This window comes from Chelonoidis abingdonii, chromosome 4 (assembly GCF_003597395.2).
Source record: "Chelonoidis abingdonii isolate Lonesome George chromosome 4, CheloAbing_2.0, whole genome shotgun sequence".
In the NCBI taxonomy this organism is placed as follows: domain Eukaryota; kingdom Metazoa; phylum Chordata; order Testudines; family Testudinidae; genus Chelonoidis; species Chelonoidis abingdonii.
This window is the reverse complement of record NC_133772.1, coordinates 5,066,854-5,083,648: the sequence shown is the minus strand read 5'-3', so window position 1 is coordinate 5,083,648 and position 16,795 is coordinate 5,066,854. Positions and strand designations below refer to the sequence as shown.

The 16,795-nt window shown below is 53.0% G+C and overlaps 2 protein-coding genes across 2 annotated transcripts; both read right to left on the bottom strand.

Annotated features, from left to right (window-relative positions):
* Positions 1-1,828: 1,828 nt before the first annotated feature.
* Positions 1,829-12,384, bottom strand: ITPA (inosine triphosphatase). The gene is given in 9 exon segments (XM_032763194.2): positions 1,829-2,358; positions 3,759-3,835; positions 4,848-4,963; positions 6,314-6,345; positions 9,349-9,422; positions 11,308-11,372; positions 11,472-11,529; positions 12,149-12,300; positions 12,303-12,384. Coding segments are annotated over 9 exon segments (765 nt in total). The 5' UTR covers positions 12,370-12,384; the 3' UTR covers positions 1,829-2,234.
* A 966-nt stretch (positions 12,385-13,350) lies between these two features.
* On the bottom strand, positions 13,351-15,626 carry LOC116815110 (BLOC-1-related complex subunit 6-like). Its single transcript, XM_032763192.2, has one exon. It carries the CDS (start codon positions 15,538-15,540, stop codon positions 14,824-14,826), a length of 717 nt encoding a protein of 238 aa, XP_032619083.1. The 5' UTR covers positions 15,541-15,626; the 3' UTR covers positions 13,351-14,823.
* Positions 15,627-16,795: the final 1,169 nt, after the last annotated feature.

The following is a 16,795-nucleotide window of genomic DNA, read 5'->3' as shown; positions in this document are numbered from 1 at the left end:
TGTTCTAAAAGTCCCTTCTGGCCTTAACTTTTATGAATCATACTCCTCCTTCCCCTGAGGAGTATGACTCCACCCAGCCCTGCACCTCAAAATTAAGGCGCTTTCTCGATCTCGCCTCTATACACACACACACACCTGTGGAACTCATCTCGCATTGAGGCCTGGAGCTCATGGAATTTTTAAAGAGGCTCCAGTAGAAACATGGAAAATGAGACTCTCCATAATTCCATTAGCTCAACTAAAAAAAAATGTATACTAGGAAGCTCTTTCAGGGCACAGACCAACACCTCACAAACAGAATTAGGCAGAAATTTGGTGTAGGGACAGATTGTGCCCTAACTGTCCACTACAGAGTTTCCTGCATGTTCCAGCTAAGTGTGTAGTGCTCAAGACCAGCTTTATTAACTGCGGGGCCTGATTCAAATACCCGGAGGCGGTCTGGGGCTTCGGCAGCGGGTTCACTCCAGGTCTTCCACTGCACCGAAGGACCCCCTGCTGCTGAAATGTCACACATTACCTCCATATTGGTGCATATAACAAAATTCATTCCGCACATGCTTGGGAAAAACTAGAGGGAACACTGCCACAGACTGTGTATAAATGGCCCACAACAGGCAACTATGAAAATACAATTTCAGATCCCAGAAAAGGCATTCCGCTGTTATGCTCAAGCCACAGTGTGTGAATACTCCCACCTACAGGTGAAAACCCAGAAGTGTTGTCATTACCACAGAAGCCAACAATTTAGGGTTCTTTCTTATGCTGCATCAAATGCCGTGCCGAGCAGCTGCAACATTTATAGCTGAATTCTGTTCTGTTTCAGTCTAAGACTTGGACTGAAAACTGACTGAACAGAATTCAACAATATATACAGACAACAAATTTCCAAAGGGGACTGCACCTCCATTTGAAATGTTTTAGAAGTCTGCAAATGAAAAAAGGTTGAAGACCACTGGGGCAGGTAATCCACCTGAGAGGTGGTTGCTAGGTTGACGTAAGAATTCGTCCATCAATCTAGCACTGTCTACACAGGGACTGAGCTCAGCTCCATTATGTCACTCAGGGTTGTGGATCTTCACACCCTGGGCAACGTAGGTAGGTCGATCTAATTTTTTAGTGTAGAACAGCCCTTAGAAATAAAGACCCACAGAGCCCTGCGCTTTTTTTAGTATTGCCCTTCGTGTTTATAGATTCAGTACAGAAGGAATTAGAATCATGATGTAGCACCAATGGGGGGGTGGGGGACAGTATTCTTTCAACACTTCTGTAAGAGGGAAATAGTCCCCAAAACCCCAGCAGGAAATCACAGGAGCGCAAGCGTGCAGCTACAGTAGCAACTGCAGAAGCTACAAACAATCCACGTGTTAAAGCAGGAAGTACAGATAAATTACTTGAATGTATCTGTCTTGTTCCTTCCAACAGTACACAGCAAACTAGTGCTGTATATTTAATCTGGATGTGGTAGTGACCTTTGCATCACATTTTCATGTACTCAGACAAGCTGCCAGATACTTTACATAGGAATTTTAGCCATCAGGCTTACAAAACACAAAGGGAAAATGATGTTTTATTTTCCCACTGATCTTGTGCAATGACCAGCTGACTGATCTTCCTACCACCTACCAAAAACATCCGGTTGATAGGGGAACAGCATAGGGGAGAACAGAAGGGGTAGGGTGGGCAGCACAAACGCCACCATCCTGGGACAAGCTGTGCAATAACGCTAACATCAAACTCTGTATCCAATGCACTTCAGCCCCTAAAAATCAGTGCAGACCCACTGGCTTTTTCAGACTCCTCAGAAGCAATAAAAGGAAACAGAAAACCATTCTGGTTTTCAAGTGGGCAGCTTTATTCTAGATAGACTGTACAGACAACTATCAAAGGACCCCACATCTCAAGTACGACTCTCTCTAAAAGTTTGGGATCCCAAAGGGTACATCTTCATTGCAATCAAAGACTCACGGCTGGCCTGGGTCAGCTGACTTGGGGTCATGGGGTTCGGGCTGCACTGGAAATGTTCAGGCTCAGACTGGAGCCCGGGGTTTGAAAACTGGCAAAGGGGGAAGGTCTCGGAGCCAGGCTCCAGCCTGAGACATGTACCCAGACATGTATACTGCAAGTTTAACCCTGCAGCACAGCCCCCACGAGCCTGGGTCCATCAAGCCTGGCCCTGAGGCTCGGTGCTGTGGGGTATTTATTACAGCGTGGACGTACCCCAAGACACCGGCAGCCTAACTGGGAGTGGAGGTGGCTTCTGCTGGGTTGTTCTGCTGACTGAAGTAGCCAGAGAGCTCTTTTAGTGCTTTGTAGCGATGAGAGATGGAGTTCTTCACTGCCTTGGGCAGCTCGGCATACCTGGCGAGGGAGAGAAAACCAGGAATAGCCACAATCCCAACCAAGAGTCTAAACCGGTGGTCCCCAACCTTTTCTGGGTGGCAGGCGCTGGACAACGAGCCACCAAGGACCGCAGCCAGCGGACAAACATCTGCTGAAATGCCGCCAAGAAGCTGCAACATCAAGAGGCATCGCCGCCAAAATGATGCTGAAAATCAGCGGCATTTCGGCAGCAACACCTCTTGGCGACACCGCTTTTCGGCAGCATTTCGGTGGAGACACCTCTTGATGACGCCGCTTTTCGGTGGCATTTTGGCAGATGTTCATCCGCCGGACAATACACAGGTGCAGATAGATGCCCCGGTGGGCATCATGGCGCCCGTGGGCACTGCGTTGGGGACCACTGGTCTAAACCCTGGTTTGTGCACCTGAGTTCCAGCGGCCTGCTGAGAAGCTCGGCCTGCTTCTTTCCCTGGTTATTGTAACACCAGGCCTTAGAGATGCCGCTAGTGACAGACCAGGTACGCGCATTCTGTAGCTGTTACATTCGTTTGCACAAGCGGTTCCCTTGGCCTGCTTTGTCAGTGAAGATTCGGGCGCCCTCTGTTGACTCTGGGCTTTACTTCGGCACCAACCTTTTGGAACATAATTTCTACTTGTGACTCAAGCAGGCTCTCTTGCCAGGCTTACCTCACTGCGCCCTTTGTCAGCTTATTCAGAGGGCAAGGAATTGAGTGCGGTTCCCTAGAGAGAGTCAGATCCTGGGCCTAGGTCTGCACTGTCCTGGACTTGTGCAGTCATTTGCTCCAGTGGGGGAGGGATAGCTCAGTGGTTTGAATATTGGCCTGCTAAACCCAAAGTTGTAAATTCAATCCTTGAGGGGGCCATTTAGGGATCTGGAGCAAAACAATCTGTCTAGCGATGGGTCCTGCTTTGAGCAGCGGGTTGGACTAGATGACCTCCCGAGGTCCCTTCCAACCCAGATATTCTACGAATGCCACCTCCATCTGTTTATTTAATGACACTACTCTAGGTAGGCTGATGCAGCTCACTGAAAGTCAGAGCCAATAAAACATATATCTGATGCCTATAACAGTCTACCGACTAGCAGGAGCTACTAGAAACAACAGAACCATCCTGCATCTCTCCAAAGTCTATGAGGAGTCCTAAATGGGAAACAGTTCATTAGAATCACACTGCACACTCAGGTCATCTGCCCTACAAACTTGAGACAGTCTGAGCTGTGAGGTTCTGACCCACGTCCCCATGGTCAAAGCTGTTCAGATGTAGGATTCTGCTTTAAGCCCATCTTAACTTCTCTCTGGCAGAGTTCACTGGAAATGGGTTCCACTTTATGCATTAACAGAACCTTTGGTTTCTTGATTTTCTAAGTAAAGAATTAAAGGCAAAGAGTCACTTACGTCTGGTCGTAACCGTCAGGCTGGAAGCAAGGATCCCAGCCAAAGTCTCTGGGGCCTCTGGGCTCAACAATGCGACCCTGCCAATTCGAGGAGGAAGAAGAAATAAGAGGTTTCTTTCTCAGCACTGCTCTGCCACATTCACATTCCAGATCATTACACCCTGGAAAATGAACCTTTTACATTTTAGACGGAGCTCTGCTTTGGGAAACCACCAAAAGTTACAAGATTGTTTAGCATTCCCCCAAAACAAGGCCAAGGTAAACAACTAGGACTTCTTGGTTTAGTGCTCCATCTTCTTACGTCCATGCCGTCGGCAGATGGCCCTCCTGCACTGCTCTCCACCTTCCCCTGACAGGCCTGCTCAACACACACATCCCAGGGCACGGAGGTTTCAGGACTCAGTCCCCAAATAAGAATTCCTGACTGTCTGAAGGATAAACTAACAAACAGGCATAGGAGCAGGAGAGAGCAGCTGCAACAAGGTTTAAGGCTGGCTGGAGAAAGCACGGGGCATGGATGGTGGGAGAAGACTGGTCACTTCATTGCTTCTCAGTACCAGCAAGATGTAGCCATGTTAGAGGGAGTTCAGAGGAGAAACCACAAATCCAAACGAAGACGATAGGGTCTGGAAAGACTGAGATCTGAGGAAAGGGTTAACTATGTGCAACTGGGTGACAGGGCTTGGAGCTCATTGAAATGGTGCAGCCACACATTCTGCTCCTAGCACGAAAGGGCTTGGAGGGCTGAACAGCCACCAGGCACAGGTGTGGAGACAAGAGAATTTGAGAGGATCATTCAGAACCTCCAACCAATGTTTTCAAACTCAGGTGCCTCTGGGCACCACGATGAGTAGCCTGATCTTCAGACGTGCTGAGTATCCACATCTTCCACTGAAGTCTATGGGAGCTGCAGCTACTCAGCAACCCTGGAAAATCAGGCCATTTATGTAGGTGACTAAATATGGATGTAGGTGGCCAAGATGAGCCCCTTGCGAACCAGTGCTGTTAATGGACACATTACAATCCCCCTCATGCCCCCGCCTACTGCTATCTGCAGAGGCTTCTTTTGCCCAGCAATCTGAATACCTACACAAGTTTGGCCTTTGAACAGCTTCACCGGGTCCTCCGGGTTTCCAGTGCTGAATGCAAAGGTGCAAAGAGCATAAGCAGACTTGTCTTCAAACCCCGCTAACAGCTGGTACAGACCTAAGCAACAGAAGAAGGATTCCATCATCTCCGCGTTTCATTTGGCACACGGCACAACTGACAAGAGACAATCTGCGACAAGCAAGGGGAAACCCCAAACAAATAACACTTTGTGCCCTCGGGGCAGGCCTGCCACAGACTGCATCCACACTCACAAGGGTGAGGGAGTATTACCGGGATTAGGCAGGGAATGGTGTGTCTCATGGGTATTTCAGGAGACCTGTGATCAGGATTCCTGGGCTCTACTCATGACTTTTCCACAGAATCCTTACAAGGGGGCTTAATGAATGTTTTTAAAGTGTTTTGCGATGCCTAGATGAGACGCCACATAACTGCCTAGGATAATGGCTTTATTTATCTGATACTAAAGGTTACATCTCATGTCACTTGGGGTCAGTCTGTTATCCATTGTCCACACTTGAGACAGCATTATGCAGCAGAGGAAGCTCCTGCAGTGCAGCGCAGGGCCAAGTTGAATACCCATGTAATGAGGCCCTTGGCTAAGTCACCTGTGGGGATAGAACCCAGGACCTCTGGCTCAAAAAGTAGGAGGAGCTTCAACTAAGGGACCAAGTTCATCAGCTTGGAGGCAGTAACAAACTCATACATGGTCCAGCCACTAGACAAGCCAAACCCCACACAGTGTTAGCATGGGTTCCACATACACTTTGTACAGTTAGTATTTCACTTGCATCCTCCCTCTTTCTAGAAGTGAGTTCCCTGGACAATGGGAGTAGACGCAGCTCATCACGCTCTGGGACTAACACATGTTAGGCAAGAAAGAGGAGTCTGGTGGTACTGGAGGGACACGAGGTGGGCGACAGGAAGATCAGGGAGGCACATACAGGGGATGGACAGATTTTGGATAGCTTGGAAAAGAAACAACAGGATTCAGTAATAGTCTGGATGTGAGGAGGGGAAAGGAAAGAGGGGTGACACCAAGGTTGTACTCTTGTGTTGCCATGCTGAACTGATAACTGCAGGGCAATTAGGAAGAGCGGACTTCAGTAGCAAGGCAGATGTGACTCTGAAGCGAGCGAGAGTCGTAGATTTGGTAGTCATCGGCACAGAGATGGTTGCTGAAGCCATCAGAGCAGATGATCTTACCCACTGATGCCGTGTAGATGGAGCAAAGGGAGGGGCTAAGGGCAGAACATGATGGGACACATGGAGGCCGTGAGGAATAGGGAGAAGTGAGCAGTCCCAGAGCTGGCAAAGGAACCAGTCACGTGCAGAGCTATGAGAGCCCAATGAGGAACGGGATTCATTTCACATTGTTGCTAGATTGCACAGGAACATGTGATTCTGAACAGCAAATCCCATCCATAGCAGTAATTCAAAGGGAAATACCTTCTGGTTTTAACTTCTCTAGAAACCATTTTCTGAAAGGTAAGAAGAGAACAAGTGGCAGTGGCAGGGTTATTTTCTGCCATTGTCATCAACAACGGAAATACGTCTAGTGCAACATTCTATGTCAGATTGCTCTCTGCACAGCTTTCCTAGCACTATGAATCCTCGTTGAACTTTCAGGGCTTAATAAACCCTACTCCGGGCTACATATTAACAAACATTACGAAATGCAGACTTAGACTCCAAACCAGCAGGTTACAGACCCCGGGGGTTGTATGGAAATCACTGGGTCTCCTCCCTGGGCCAGGGGTCAACTTGCAAGGAGTTCATTGCAGGGTTGGGGCTTATTTCTTAAATAACTGAGCCTGTGGGTCTTTAGCCCAAAATTCCACACCAGTACTTTTGCTATTCAGATTACAGGCCAGTCTGTTGGGCAGTACCACCTAGCCTGTATGTTCCATACTTTAGTGAGGAAGCATAGTCTAATGGATAAAGCAGCGGACCCAGGAGACCTGGGTTCTTGTCTTGAGTTGCTGTACAATTTGGGGGAAATGACTTAAGCTCTCCTTGCTGTAGCAATCCCCCCTGTAAAATGGGAATACCTACCTTGCATAGCTGAGTTTCTAAAATACATGGGAGCTCTTTAAATAAAGAGAACTATAAAAGCACTAAGTATTCCCAGGGCCAAATGTTCAGAAGAGTAATTCCCACAAATGAGCAGTGAGATGGAAAAAAACACACAAATCCTTCGTTTGAAGATATTTTCCTCCTCCCAGAATGACTAAGCCAATTGACTCACATTTGGGGAGTGATCATTTGCCCACTTTTGTTGTACAAAATAAAGAATGTGAGTTACAGACGTACATAATCACATTCCGCCTTCCATGTTCTCTGCCCTGGTAACCTGAATAAGCAGAGCAAATTGTAGAGAAACTGCAAAACTAAAAAGGAGTGCCAAGAGCTATGGCAGGACTTTGCTAGAGGAGTTATGAGTAAGGTTGTTAGTCTGTCATGGAGGTCACGGATTCCGTCTAACTTTCTGGGAACTCCAGGTCTTCTGCAGCTGCCGCAGCTCATGCAGCTGGCCCCCAGTCACCCAAGCAGCTGGCCCTGGGGTGTGTCTCACCAGCTGCTGCCGGGATGGCCCAGGGCCAGCTGCTTGGGTGGCTCCGGCACCAGCTGCACTGACTGCTGCTTGGGCAGCCCCAAGCAGCTGGCCCCAGGGCCGCCGGAACAGAAGCTGCTGTGGCTGGCCCCAGGAGCCACTAGAGCAGCAGTTCTGGGGTCTGCCGCAGAACAGTAGTCCCGTGGGGCCTAGGAGCAGCGGGTGGGGTCAGCAGTCAGCCCCCAATGCCAGAGCAGGGGTCAGCCATTGGCCCCCGGGGCTCCCCTGGAGCAGCTAAGATTTAGTCAGGGGTCTTTATAAAAAAAGTCATCGACAGGTCACAGCCCGTGAATGTTTGTTTATTGTCTGTGACCTGTCTGTGACTTTTAAAAAATACCCGTGACTAAATCTTAGCCCTAGTTACAAGGGATTAACTCTAGAAATCTTGTTTCCAGTTGAACTACAGCAGCCTCCAGGGTCCCATTATACAATAAAATAAATCTGGTGATTTGAATTAACAAAACTCAGTAGCTTTTTCTCTACTGAAGTGGCAGAATGGACAAAATTCCTCCCCTGATGACTTCAGTGTAGTTACACAAAGGATGAATTTGGTCCAATCACTTTAAACCACCATTTCAGTTTAAGAGACCGACCCTGCAAATGATGCCTGTGCTGAGTTTGAACTGAAGGGGGCATGGGTCAGCCCCTATGGATTCTTTTGCAGGGTCAGGTCCTAGTTCATTTCATTTCCTCGCCCCTCTGCCCATTCCACGTGGTTCTCCCGGATCAGTTCTAGGCAGGGGATATGGAGCAGCTCTCCAGCCAGCGTCAATGGGCCTCGTGCCCTCAAGGTCAAAGAACCCGGATCCCCAGCTGATGTGAATGGGCCCCACTCTATCGGCGTCAACGGGCCAGATCCCCAGCTGGTGGGAATGGGCACCACTCTACTGGCGTCAACAGGCCAGATCCCCAGCTGGTGGGAGTGGGCACCGCTCTACTGGAGTCAATGGGCCAGATCCCCAGCTGGTGGGAATGGGCCCCCCTCTATCGGCGTCAACAGGCCAGATCCCCAGCTGGTGGGAATGGGCACCGCTCTACTGGAGTCAATGGGCCAGATCCCCAGCTGGTGGGAATGGGCCCCCCTCTATCGGCGTCAACAGGCCAGATCCCCAGCTGGTGGGAATGGGCACCGCTCTACTGGAGTCAATGGGCCAGATCCCCAGCTGGTGGGAATGGGCCCCGCTCTATCGGCGTCAACAGGCCAGATCCCCAGCTGGTGTGAATGGGCCCCACTCTATCGGAGTCAATGGGCCCAATCCCCAGCTGGTGTGAATGGGCCCCGCTCTATCAGAGTCAATGGGCCCGATCCCCAGCTGGTGGGAATGGGCCCCTGTACCTATTGGGTTTCCAAGAAGTGGGCAAGCGGAAGCTCGCCGACTGCTAAAGGATCCCCCCCAGCCTAAAGGAAGAATCTACAGGACCTCAAAACCCAACTGATTTCAGGGGACAACTAATAAAAGAACAGGGACAAGAGTGCGGTCAGAGGGTCAAAAGAAGGGAGCCTTACGGGGACACTGAGCAGAGAACCCTGGACAGTGCCCAGTGCTCCTCGAAGGCATCAAGGGAGCCAATCAGGTCCTAGTTGGGATGCAGGAACAGTAAGCAGTAGCTGGGAGTAAATCAGGGTCACTGAGCGGTCCCATCCATCCCATTATGCATTAAGTGCAAAGCAGGGACCAGGTGAGTACAAATCCCTTCCCCATTTCCTCTCTCTTCAGGATGAAGCCGCAGAAGCTAAACAGCAAACAATAGAAAAGAGAGTTCTGCTCATGGGGTTTGAAGGGCCCCCAGGAATCATATCTCAAAAACCTATAGCCCCAGTCAAACCGTAGTACAGGGAAGAACTACAAGCATATCCACTCCTACTTACATATATGGTCCTGGGAGGCCCCCCAAGGCATTGAAACACAAACAAGTGTCTTCTACTATAACAGGTCCCTGAATCTGCAGAGGGAAGTCAAAGAAACAGAAACATTAGATCTAAGAGGAAGGCACCCTCTCCTACACTGCCTTTTTGGTTACAATCCATTATGCTTCCACATGACGTTAGAGGCTTCATAAAAATGCAGCGTCCATTAAAGCTCCTTAAATCTGAGATTATAGAGAGAGAGAACAAGCAATGAAACCTGTGCTCTGCACCTGCAGTTAGAACTGGCACTATCAAGGCAGAGATACTAAGCTTTCCTTTGGAAGTCTGAGGAGAGCTAATCTAAAGCATTCTTATGGTACTGCCCTCATTGGGGGGTAGTGCTGGAGGAACCTAAAATGCAGGGGGGGCGGTTTGTTGCATTTACCTAGGCTTTTTGGATGACAACCTGTCACTGGCTGGTGGAGAACTACTTCATTACCCCCCAAATGGTAAGTTGGGAACAAAGGCACTGACCCCGTAAGTGCAATCAGGGGCACCAGAACGGAGGGTCCATGCAGCCATAGCCCCATCACTTTCTGTGATCCAACCCGTCGCAGCTCCTTTATAACTTTATTTGGCAGCCACCTGCTTTGTCCACTGCTTGCAGAAAGGGCAGCCCGTTGCAGCTACCTGGTAGGGGCTTGGAACCAGGGTGGACCGGCAGCCCCCCCACCAGCTCCCCACTTCCCTAAGTTCCCTGTGCAGCAGCCGCCCTATGCCGGGCAGTTCAGCTGTCCCTCCCCCCACTGCCTTGTGCTGCTCCTGCCCTCTGCCTTGGAGCTGCTCCTGGGAGCCTCCTGCTTGCTGTGCAGGGAGGCAGGGAGAGACGGGTGCTAATGTCAGGGTGTCCCCGTCCCCCTGCTCTTGCCCCCCATCTGCACAGAGCAGGGGTGGGGAAACACGACAGGGATCAGGAAGAAGGGAGCGTGCTGGCAGCAGCTGCTGTCTTAATGTGAGGAGCTACTTAAACAGGCAACGTACTTAGAGTGGGCTCAGTGTACTTAAAGGGCAATAGGCGTCTCTCTCTCTCTCACACACACAAGTGTCTCTCTGTCTGTCTGTCATGCTGTCTCCCATCCCTCCATTCGTGCTGCCTTGTAGAGTGTGAGGCTACATTAACAACAACGTGTTAATCCTTGAGGGCTCAGCTGTTCTAGTTCATCATTTAGCAGTAAGGCATTCCCTGGGAAATATCCCACCCTCTTCCACCCTCTGACTTCACCACCTCAACCATGCTCCACAATCAGCATTGCTGTGTACAGTACTAAATTGTTTGTTTAAAATTTATTGTGTGTGCGCGCGCGCACTTATTTCCTTGGAACCTAACCCCTCTCCTGTTTACATTAATTCTTATGGGGAAAGTGGATTCGCTTAACACTGTTTCGTTTAAAGTAGCATTTTTCAGGAACATAATTACAACATTAAACGAGGAGTTACTGTACCTAATAACAGCAACAGCCTCTGTTCTAGGGAAGCGAGAGGCCAGAGCTCTGCAGATGGACACTCTATACTTCACCATGGCCCTGCTCTACTGGATTAGAAAACAGGAATACTAATCATCTAGGATAGAACCAGTTATAGGAATGTTCTGTCAAAGCAACTGAGCCGACCTCACTCTCAGTCCTAGAGATCAGCAGGATCAGGCCAGGGAAGGGCCTTTGCCATGGAAGACCCTATTTATGAACCTTTCTCATAAGGGTTGCCATTGGAATTTCTCTGTAGCTATAGTCAAATCTTCTACATCCTTTTTGTTGGCACCAGACAGTTCACGGCCATTTAATTCTCCACCAACTCTGTGCCAAACGGGTGGGTTGTCATGCGGTGGGTAACAGCAAGGCCATTTAGCCTAAACTCTTGATTAATCTCTATTCATTTTTGACTTACACCTGTGGAAGTGGAAAAAGCAGAAAAGGAAATGACCTGATTTGCTGCTTCCCGGCATTTCTGAATGGAGATCTCGTCTGGTTCCCCTTGGTATTCTGGCACTGCAACAACGACAGGATGGATTACTGTGAGGGGAGGGGTGGACAGTGGCTGCTGAAACATTGCCGTTTCACATGCGAGAAACAAAGTCACAGACTTACAGTCAATTTTTTTTGCGACCAGTCTGTACGGAAACGCATCCCCGAGGATCTGAAGGACCTGTTGGGAACAAGACAGCAGTAGTTCAGCCAGCTATGCTGGTAGGGGACAGCACCTAGCCCAATGTGTGAGAGACTGGGGGGCAGTTTGGTCCTGCCCTCCCCCAGCCACAGGGGCTCTAGTCTCACCACCTGCCTTAGACCCAGGCGCTACGGGGGGGTGGCAGGAAGTTGGCAGCACGGCAGGCGCCCGGCAGCACCAGATGGGAGCAGTGTTTGGCCGGGATCAGCGACGGGAGAGGGACTCGCTCTAAGGCTCCCACCAGGCTCCGGTTCAGGGGAGCGGAACCCCCCGACGGGGCTCGTCTCGTGACAGGTTCAGCATCAGGAACGTCCCCCAGGCAGCGACAAACTCGGCAGAGCCCGAGCCCGAGCCTGCTCCGGCGTTAACTCTGGAGCCTAATGACGGCAGCGCGCACAACGGCCGGGCAGTGACAGCACGGGCCGCAGCCAGCTGCGGGGGCGGGAGGAAGAGCCGCAGGCGGGAGGAAGAGCCGCAGGCGGGAAGAGGCCCCGCCCCTCCCCCGGGAGACGGCGCCCTCTGGGGGTTGGCGGACGCCGTGCTTCACTCCGGTACGGTGGCCCCCTCCGTCCAATCCGCGCAGCTCCCTACGCCCCACCTCCTCTAGCTTCTTGGCGTTGCCTGTCACGAATACCACGTTCCTCCCGGCGGCGGCAGCCATAGCAGAGCCACAGCGCCTGCGCACTGACTTGCCAATCACAGCCTCACCGCCCGGCAGCCGGAGCAACGCGCCCAGCCCCGCCCCGCGGGCCGGCCAGTGAGAGTAGAGACCGATCTTCCAGCGATCTTCCAGGGACTGAAAGGAGCCCGGGTACGCATTTCCGGTGACCAAGGCCGAAGAATGCTCGGGGACACGACACTTCCGGTCTCCCAAGCCCCTACTAGCAGGAGCAGACCGGAAATGCCTTTCTGCCCCACCCCCGAGCTCTATGGCTCTGGAGGCCGGAAGTGCGGGGTCCAGTTGCTCCGGTAACCGATGCCCCGCCAGAGGGGGCGGAGGGCTGCGGAGACCCGACAGGGTGATGCTTTTGCCTGGGTGTGACGTGGCCTCCCTCGCACCTGGTCCGCTCGCGGCCGGCGCTCTGCTGTCCCTGCTGGGGTCACCCGAGGTTTTACCGCCCCGCTTAGAGTTGCCAACTTTCTATGGGCACAAAGCCGATAGCCTAGCCCCGCCCCTTTCCCGAGACCCCGCCCCCGCTCACTACAATCCCCCTCCCTCCTTTCCCTGAGCTGGGGCAGGAGGGGGCCGGGGAGGGAGAGTTTATGAGGCAGGAGGGGGTTCCAGGCTGGGGCTGAGCAATTTGGAGTGAGGCAGGGGGTTAGGGTGCAGGAGGGGATGAGGGGTTCAGGATGTGGCAGGGGGCTCTGAGCTCAGGGAGGGAGTTGAAGTGCAGGAGGCTGAGGGCTCAGGTGTAGGAGGGGGCTCTGGGTTTGCAGGGTCTATGGGCTGGAGTGCAGGAAGGGGTACATGCTCTGGGGTGGGGCCAGGGATGAGGGGTTTGGGGTGCAAGGGGGGGCTCAGTGCTGGGGCAGGGGATTGAGGCACAGGCTAACCTTGGGCAGCTACCCGTCAGTGACGCAGCAGGGCTAAAGTAGGCTCCCTGCCTGCCCTGGCACCATGCTGCATCCCGGAAGCGGCCAGCAGCTCCAGCTCCTAAGCGGGGGCAGGAGGTTCCACAGTGCATGTTGCTCTTGCCCACAGGCACTGCCTCTCCAGCTCCCATTGGCCGGGAACTGGCCAATGGAAGTGCAGAGCTGGTGCATGGGGTGGGGGCAGCACGTGGAGCCCTGTGGCCCCCAAGCCTAGGAGTCGGACCTGCTGGCCACTTCCGGGGCACAGCATGGTCCCCCGGACAGGTTGGACTAGCCTGCCTTAGGCCTGCTGACTGGGCTTTTAATGGCCCGGTCAGAGGTGCTGACCAGAGCCACCAGGGTCCCTTTTCAATCGGGTGTTCCTGTTGAAAACTGGACAGCTGGTCACCCTAGCCCTACTCCAGCTTGCAGGCTCCCATTGGGGGGACCCTCCTAGGCCCAGCTACATATCCCCACACACACTTCCGGGCTGCCCCCAGGCTACTGGGGGGGATCCCTGCAGAGGCTAGCAGGGTTTCAAATGCTGATCCCCTCCCGCTTCCACTCCTCTTTAGCCCGGACTCCCCTGGCCTTTAGCAGCGCACAGACAGGGGTGTGCCATTCCAGTAGGTTCTTACCAGGAGAGAAATGCCTTAGTGCACCAAGGGGCTGAGAAACTCAGACCCACCAGAGTCACTTAACATCTCCAGATGCGGAAACAGCTGAGAGCAGGAAGTTCCTCTGGAACTGGAGAGGCCTTGGGGCTCTATAGATAATTCTTTCTGTTCCCCAGACACACTGAAAGGAGCATTTCCGTACAACATGCCAAATATTAAATACATGCTGCCCTGCTGTACTAAAACAAAGAAATTAGCCAGTCGAAGGGTATAAGATCCACAGAGCATAGGTTCACAGCTGTCACTTCTTAGGTCACAGGTCAGGTTGCTAAATGTGGAAGCGAATGTGAGAATCATCAAAGGTTTTGGGAGAGGATTCAGAATCTGCTTCTGAGCCGGCACCCTGCAAATCTGCTTGTAGGGCAAACTCCTCAGATGCTGAAATACACAAAGTGTAGGAATTTCAAAAGCACTGGTCGCTGGCCTTGTTCTTCACCTACTGAAATCAAAGGTAAACCTCCCCTTGACTTCAAAGAGAGCCAAGCCAGAGCAATGCTGGGCTTTTTGGAAAATAACACCGGGAAGGCTCAGTAGCAGAAGTTCTTTCCTATGGACACATTTTAGGTTGTTTGGCAAATTGCAGAGTGGTTTTATTAAGTATAAATATGCTTATTTTATAGGGAAAGGTGAAATACACAGATGTGGGAATCCAATTCACTATCCCTTGTCAGGCAGACAATACAGCTGGGATTTTGAAAGCAGCTGAAGCTGGGTTCCTATTGAATCCGAGAGCATCATTCCCTTAGGGTCCTTGGAAATCCTGAGCATGCATCATCCCCTCTAAAGAACAGAGGGTGGGAAAATTTCAAGTAATCGTTCAGGGGCAGTTAGCCCCTTTCAAACACCCTCTGCAAAGCAGTGTCTGTTTTTAGTGTACCAGGCTTATGGCAGCACAAGACATGACACAAACACACAACCACATACAGTACATGACACGTTCCCTTTTGGAGTTTGCAACCAGCACAGCGCTCCCCCCTCCCCCCGCCTCATTAACAAAGCAGCCGAGAAATGTTTTCCACCGGCGCTACTTGCACAGCGACTCGAATATCTCCAGGGTCCTTTTGATCTCCCGGATCTGTTTGGCCAGGGCGTGGACCGGCTGCATGGAGCGGTCCAGCTCCTCGCAGCGGGCCATCAGCGTGTACATCCCTTTGATGCTCATGTCTACGGACTCGCCCAGGCTGTCCACGGCGTCCCGGTAGGTCTGGATGTAGCCCACGCTCAGGGCCGTCATGTTCTGGATGCTGCCGCTCAAGCTCCTCATCATCTGGTCCACTTTGTGGGCCACCTCTTGGGTCAGGCGCTCCAGCTCCGCCAGCACCGCGGGGTCAATGGGGGGAATGTCGGCCGCTTTGCTCCGCCCCAGCCCTGGGAAGGGCTGGCCCGGGGGCTCCGGCTCCTCCAGGCTGCCCCGGGAGCTCAGCTTGATTTTCAGCTGCAGGTTGTTGGCCACGAAGTGGGTGAGGTCCCCGTCGTGGCTGACCGTCCCTTCCAGCTCCAGGGCGCTGGAGATGGTGGCGCGGCGCCCTTCCTGCACCCGGCTGGCCCCGTACGCCTGGCTGATCCCATCCAAGCTGCGGCTGTCCAGCAGCCGCCCTCCGGCCAGCCTGTCCCCAGCGGCAGCCGCCTGCTGCCTCCTCGAGCCTTCCCGGCACGGATCCTCCAGGCTAGCCGCGGCCCCCAGGGCTTGGACTCGCACCTGGGCCATGATGTGCTGCGGCAGGCCTGCGCCCCTCTCCATGCTCCGGCCTGGGGCTTCCCAGCGCGCACAGGCCGGGACAGGGACAGTGACAGCGGAGGAGGAGCCTGGAGAGAGGCAGACAGGGAGGGGCGCAGGGAGAAAGCTTTACCCGCTCCGCCGCTTCCTCTGAGCACCTTTGGGAGAAGGAGGAGCTGGGAGGAAGCTGATCCCTGATTGGGCTCTCCCAGAGGCAAAGAACAAATCACAGGCAGCAACACCAGGAGAGGGGGAGGAGGCGAGACAGGAGCGGGTGTGAATGTGATTGAGACAGGGAGGATGAGAGCGAGGGATTGGGGGGATAGGATGAGGAAAGAAAAGGTAGAAAAAAGAGACAGAAGAGGGGTAGGAGGAGCGGAGAGAGAAGAGGGGGAGAGAAAGGGTCACAGAACTGAAGGGAAGATTCATGGATCTTAAGGCAGAAGGAATCTGATCATCTACTTCAGGGCAGGGGCGGCTCTAGACATTTCGCTGCCCCAAGCACGGTGGCATGCCGCGGGGGGCGCTCTGCCAGTCGCCGGTCCCGCTGCTCCGGTGGACCTCCCACAGGTGTGCCTGCGGAGGGTCCGCTGATCCCGCGGCTCCACTGAAGCGGCGGGACCAGCGGACCCTCAGCAGGCACTTCTGCAGGAGGTCCACCAGAGACATGGGACCAGCAGACCCTCCACAGGCATGCCGCTGAAGGATGCCTGCCTGCCGCTCTCCCGGCGATGGGCAGAGCGCCCCCCGCGTCATGCCACCCCAAGCAAGCGCTTGGCGTGCTGGGGTCTGGAGCCGCCCCTGCTCCAGGGGTGGCCAACTTGTAGCTCTGGAGCCATATGTGGCTCATCATAAGTTAATATGCGGTTCCTTGTATAGGCACCAACTCTGGGGCTGGAGCTATGGGTGCCAACTTTCCAATGTGCCAGGGGGTGCTCACTGTTGAACCCCTGGCTCTGCCACAGGCCATGCCCCCTCCCCTGAGCCTGCTGTGCCCTGGCTCCTACCCTTCCCCCTCAGAGCCTCCTGCATGTCACAAAACACCTGACTGGGAGGTGTGGGGAGGGGGAGGGGGAGGTGGGGTGCTGATTGGCAGGCCTGAAGGTGGGTGGAAGGTGCTGGGAGCAGGGTTGGGGGGAAGCTGATGAGGGGCTGCTGACGTACTACTGTGGCTGTTTGGCAATGTCCATTGGTAAATTCTGGCTCCTTTTCAGGCTCAGGTTGGCCACCCCTGATCTACTTTGACCTTCTGCATAGCATGGGCCAGAGAATCTCACCC

Bases quoted from the DNA above. Each gene is read 5' to 3' on its own strand.
- LOC116815110 (XM_032763192.2), bottom strand. From the start codon at position 15,540: ATGGAGAGGGGCGCAGGCCTGCCGCAGCACATCATGGCCCAGGTGCGA.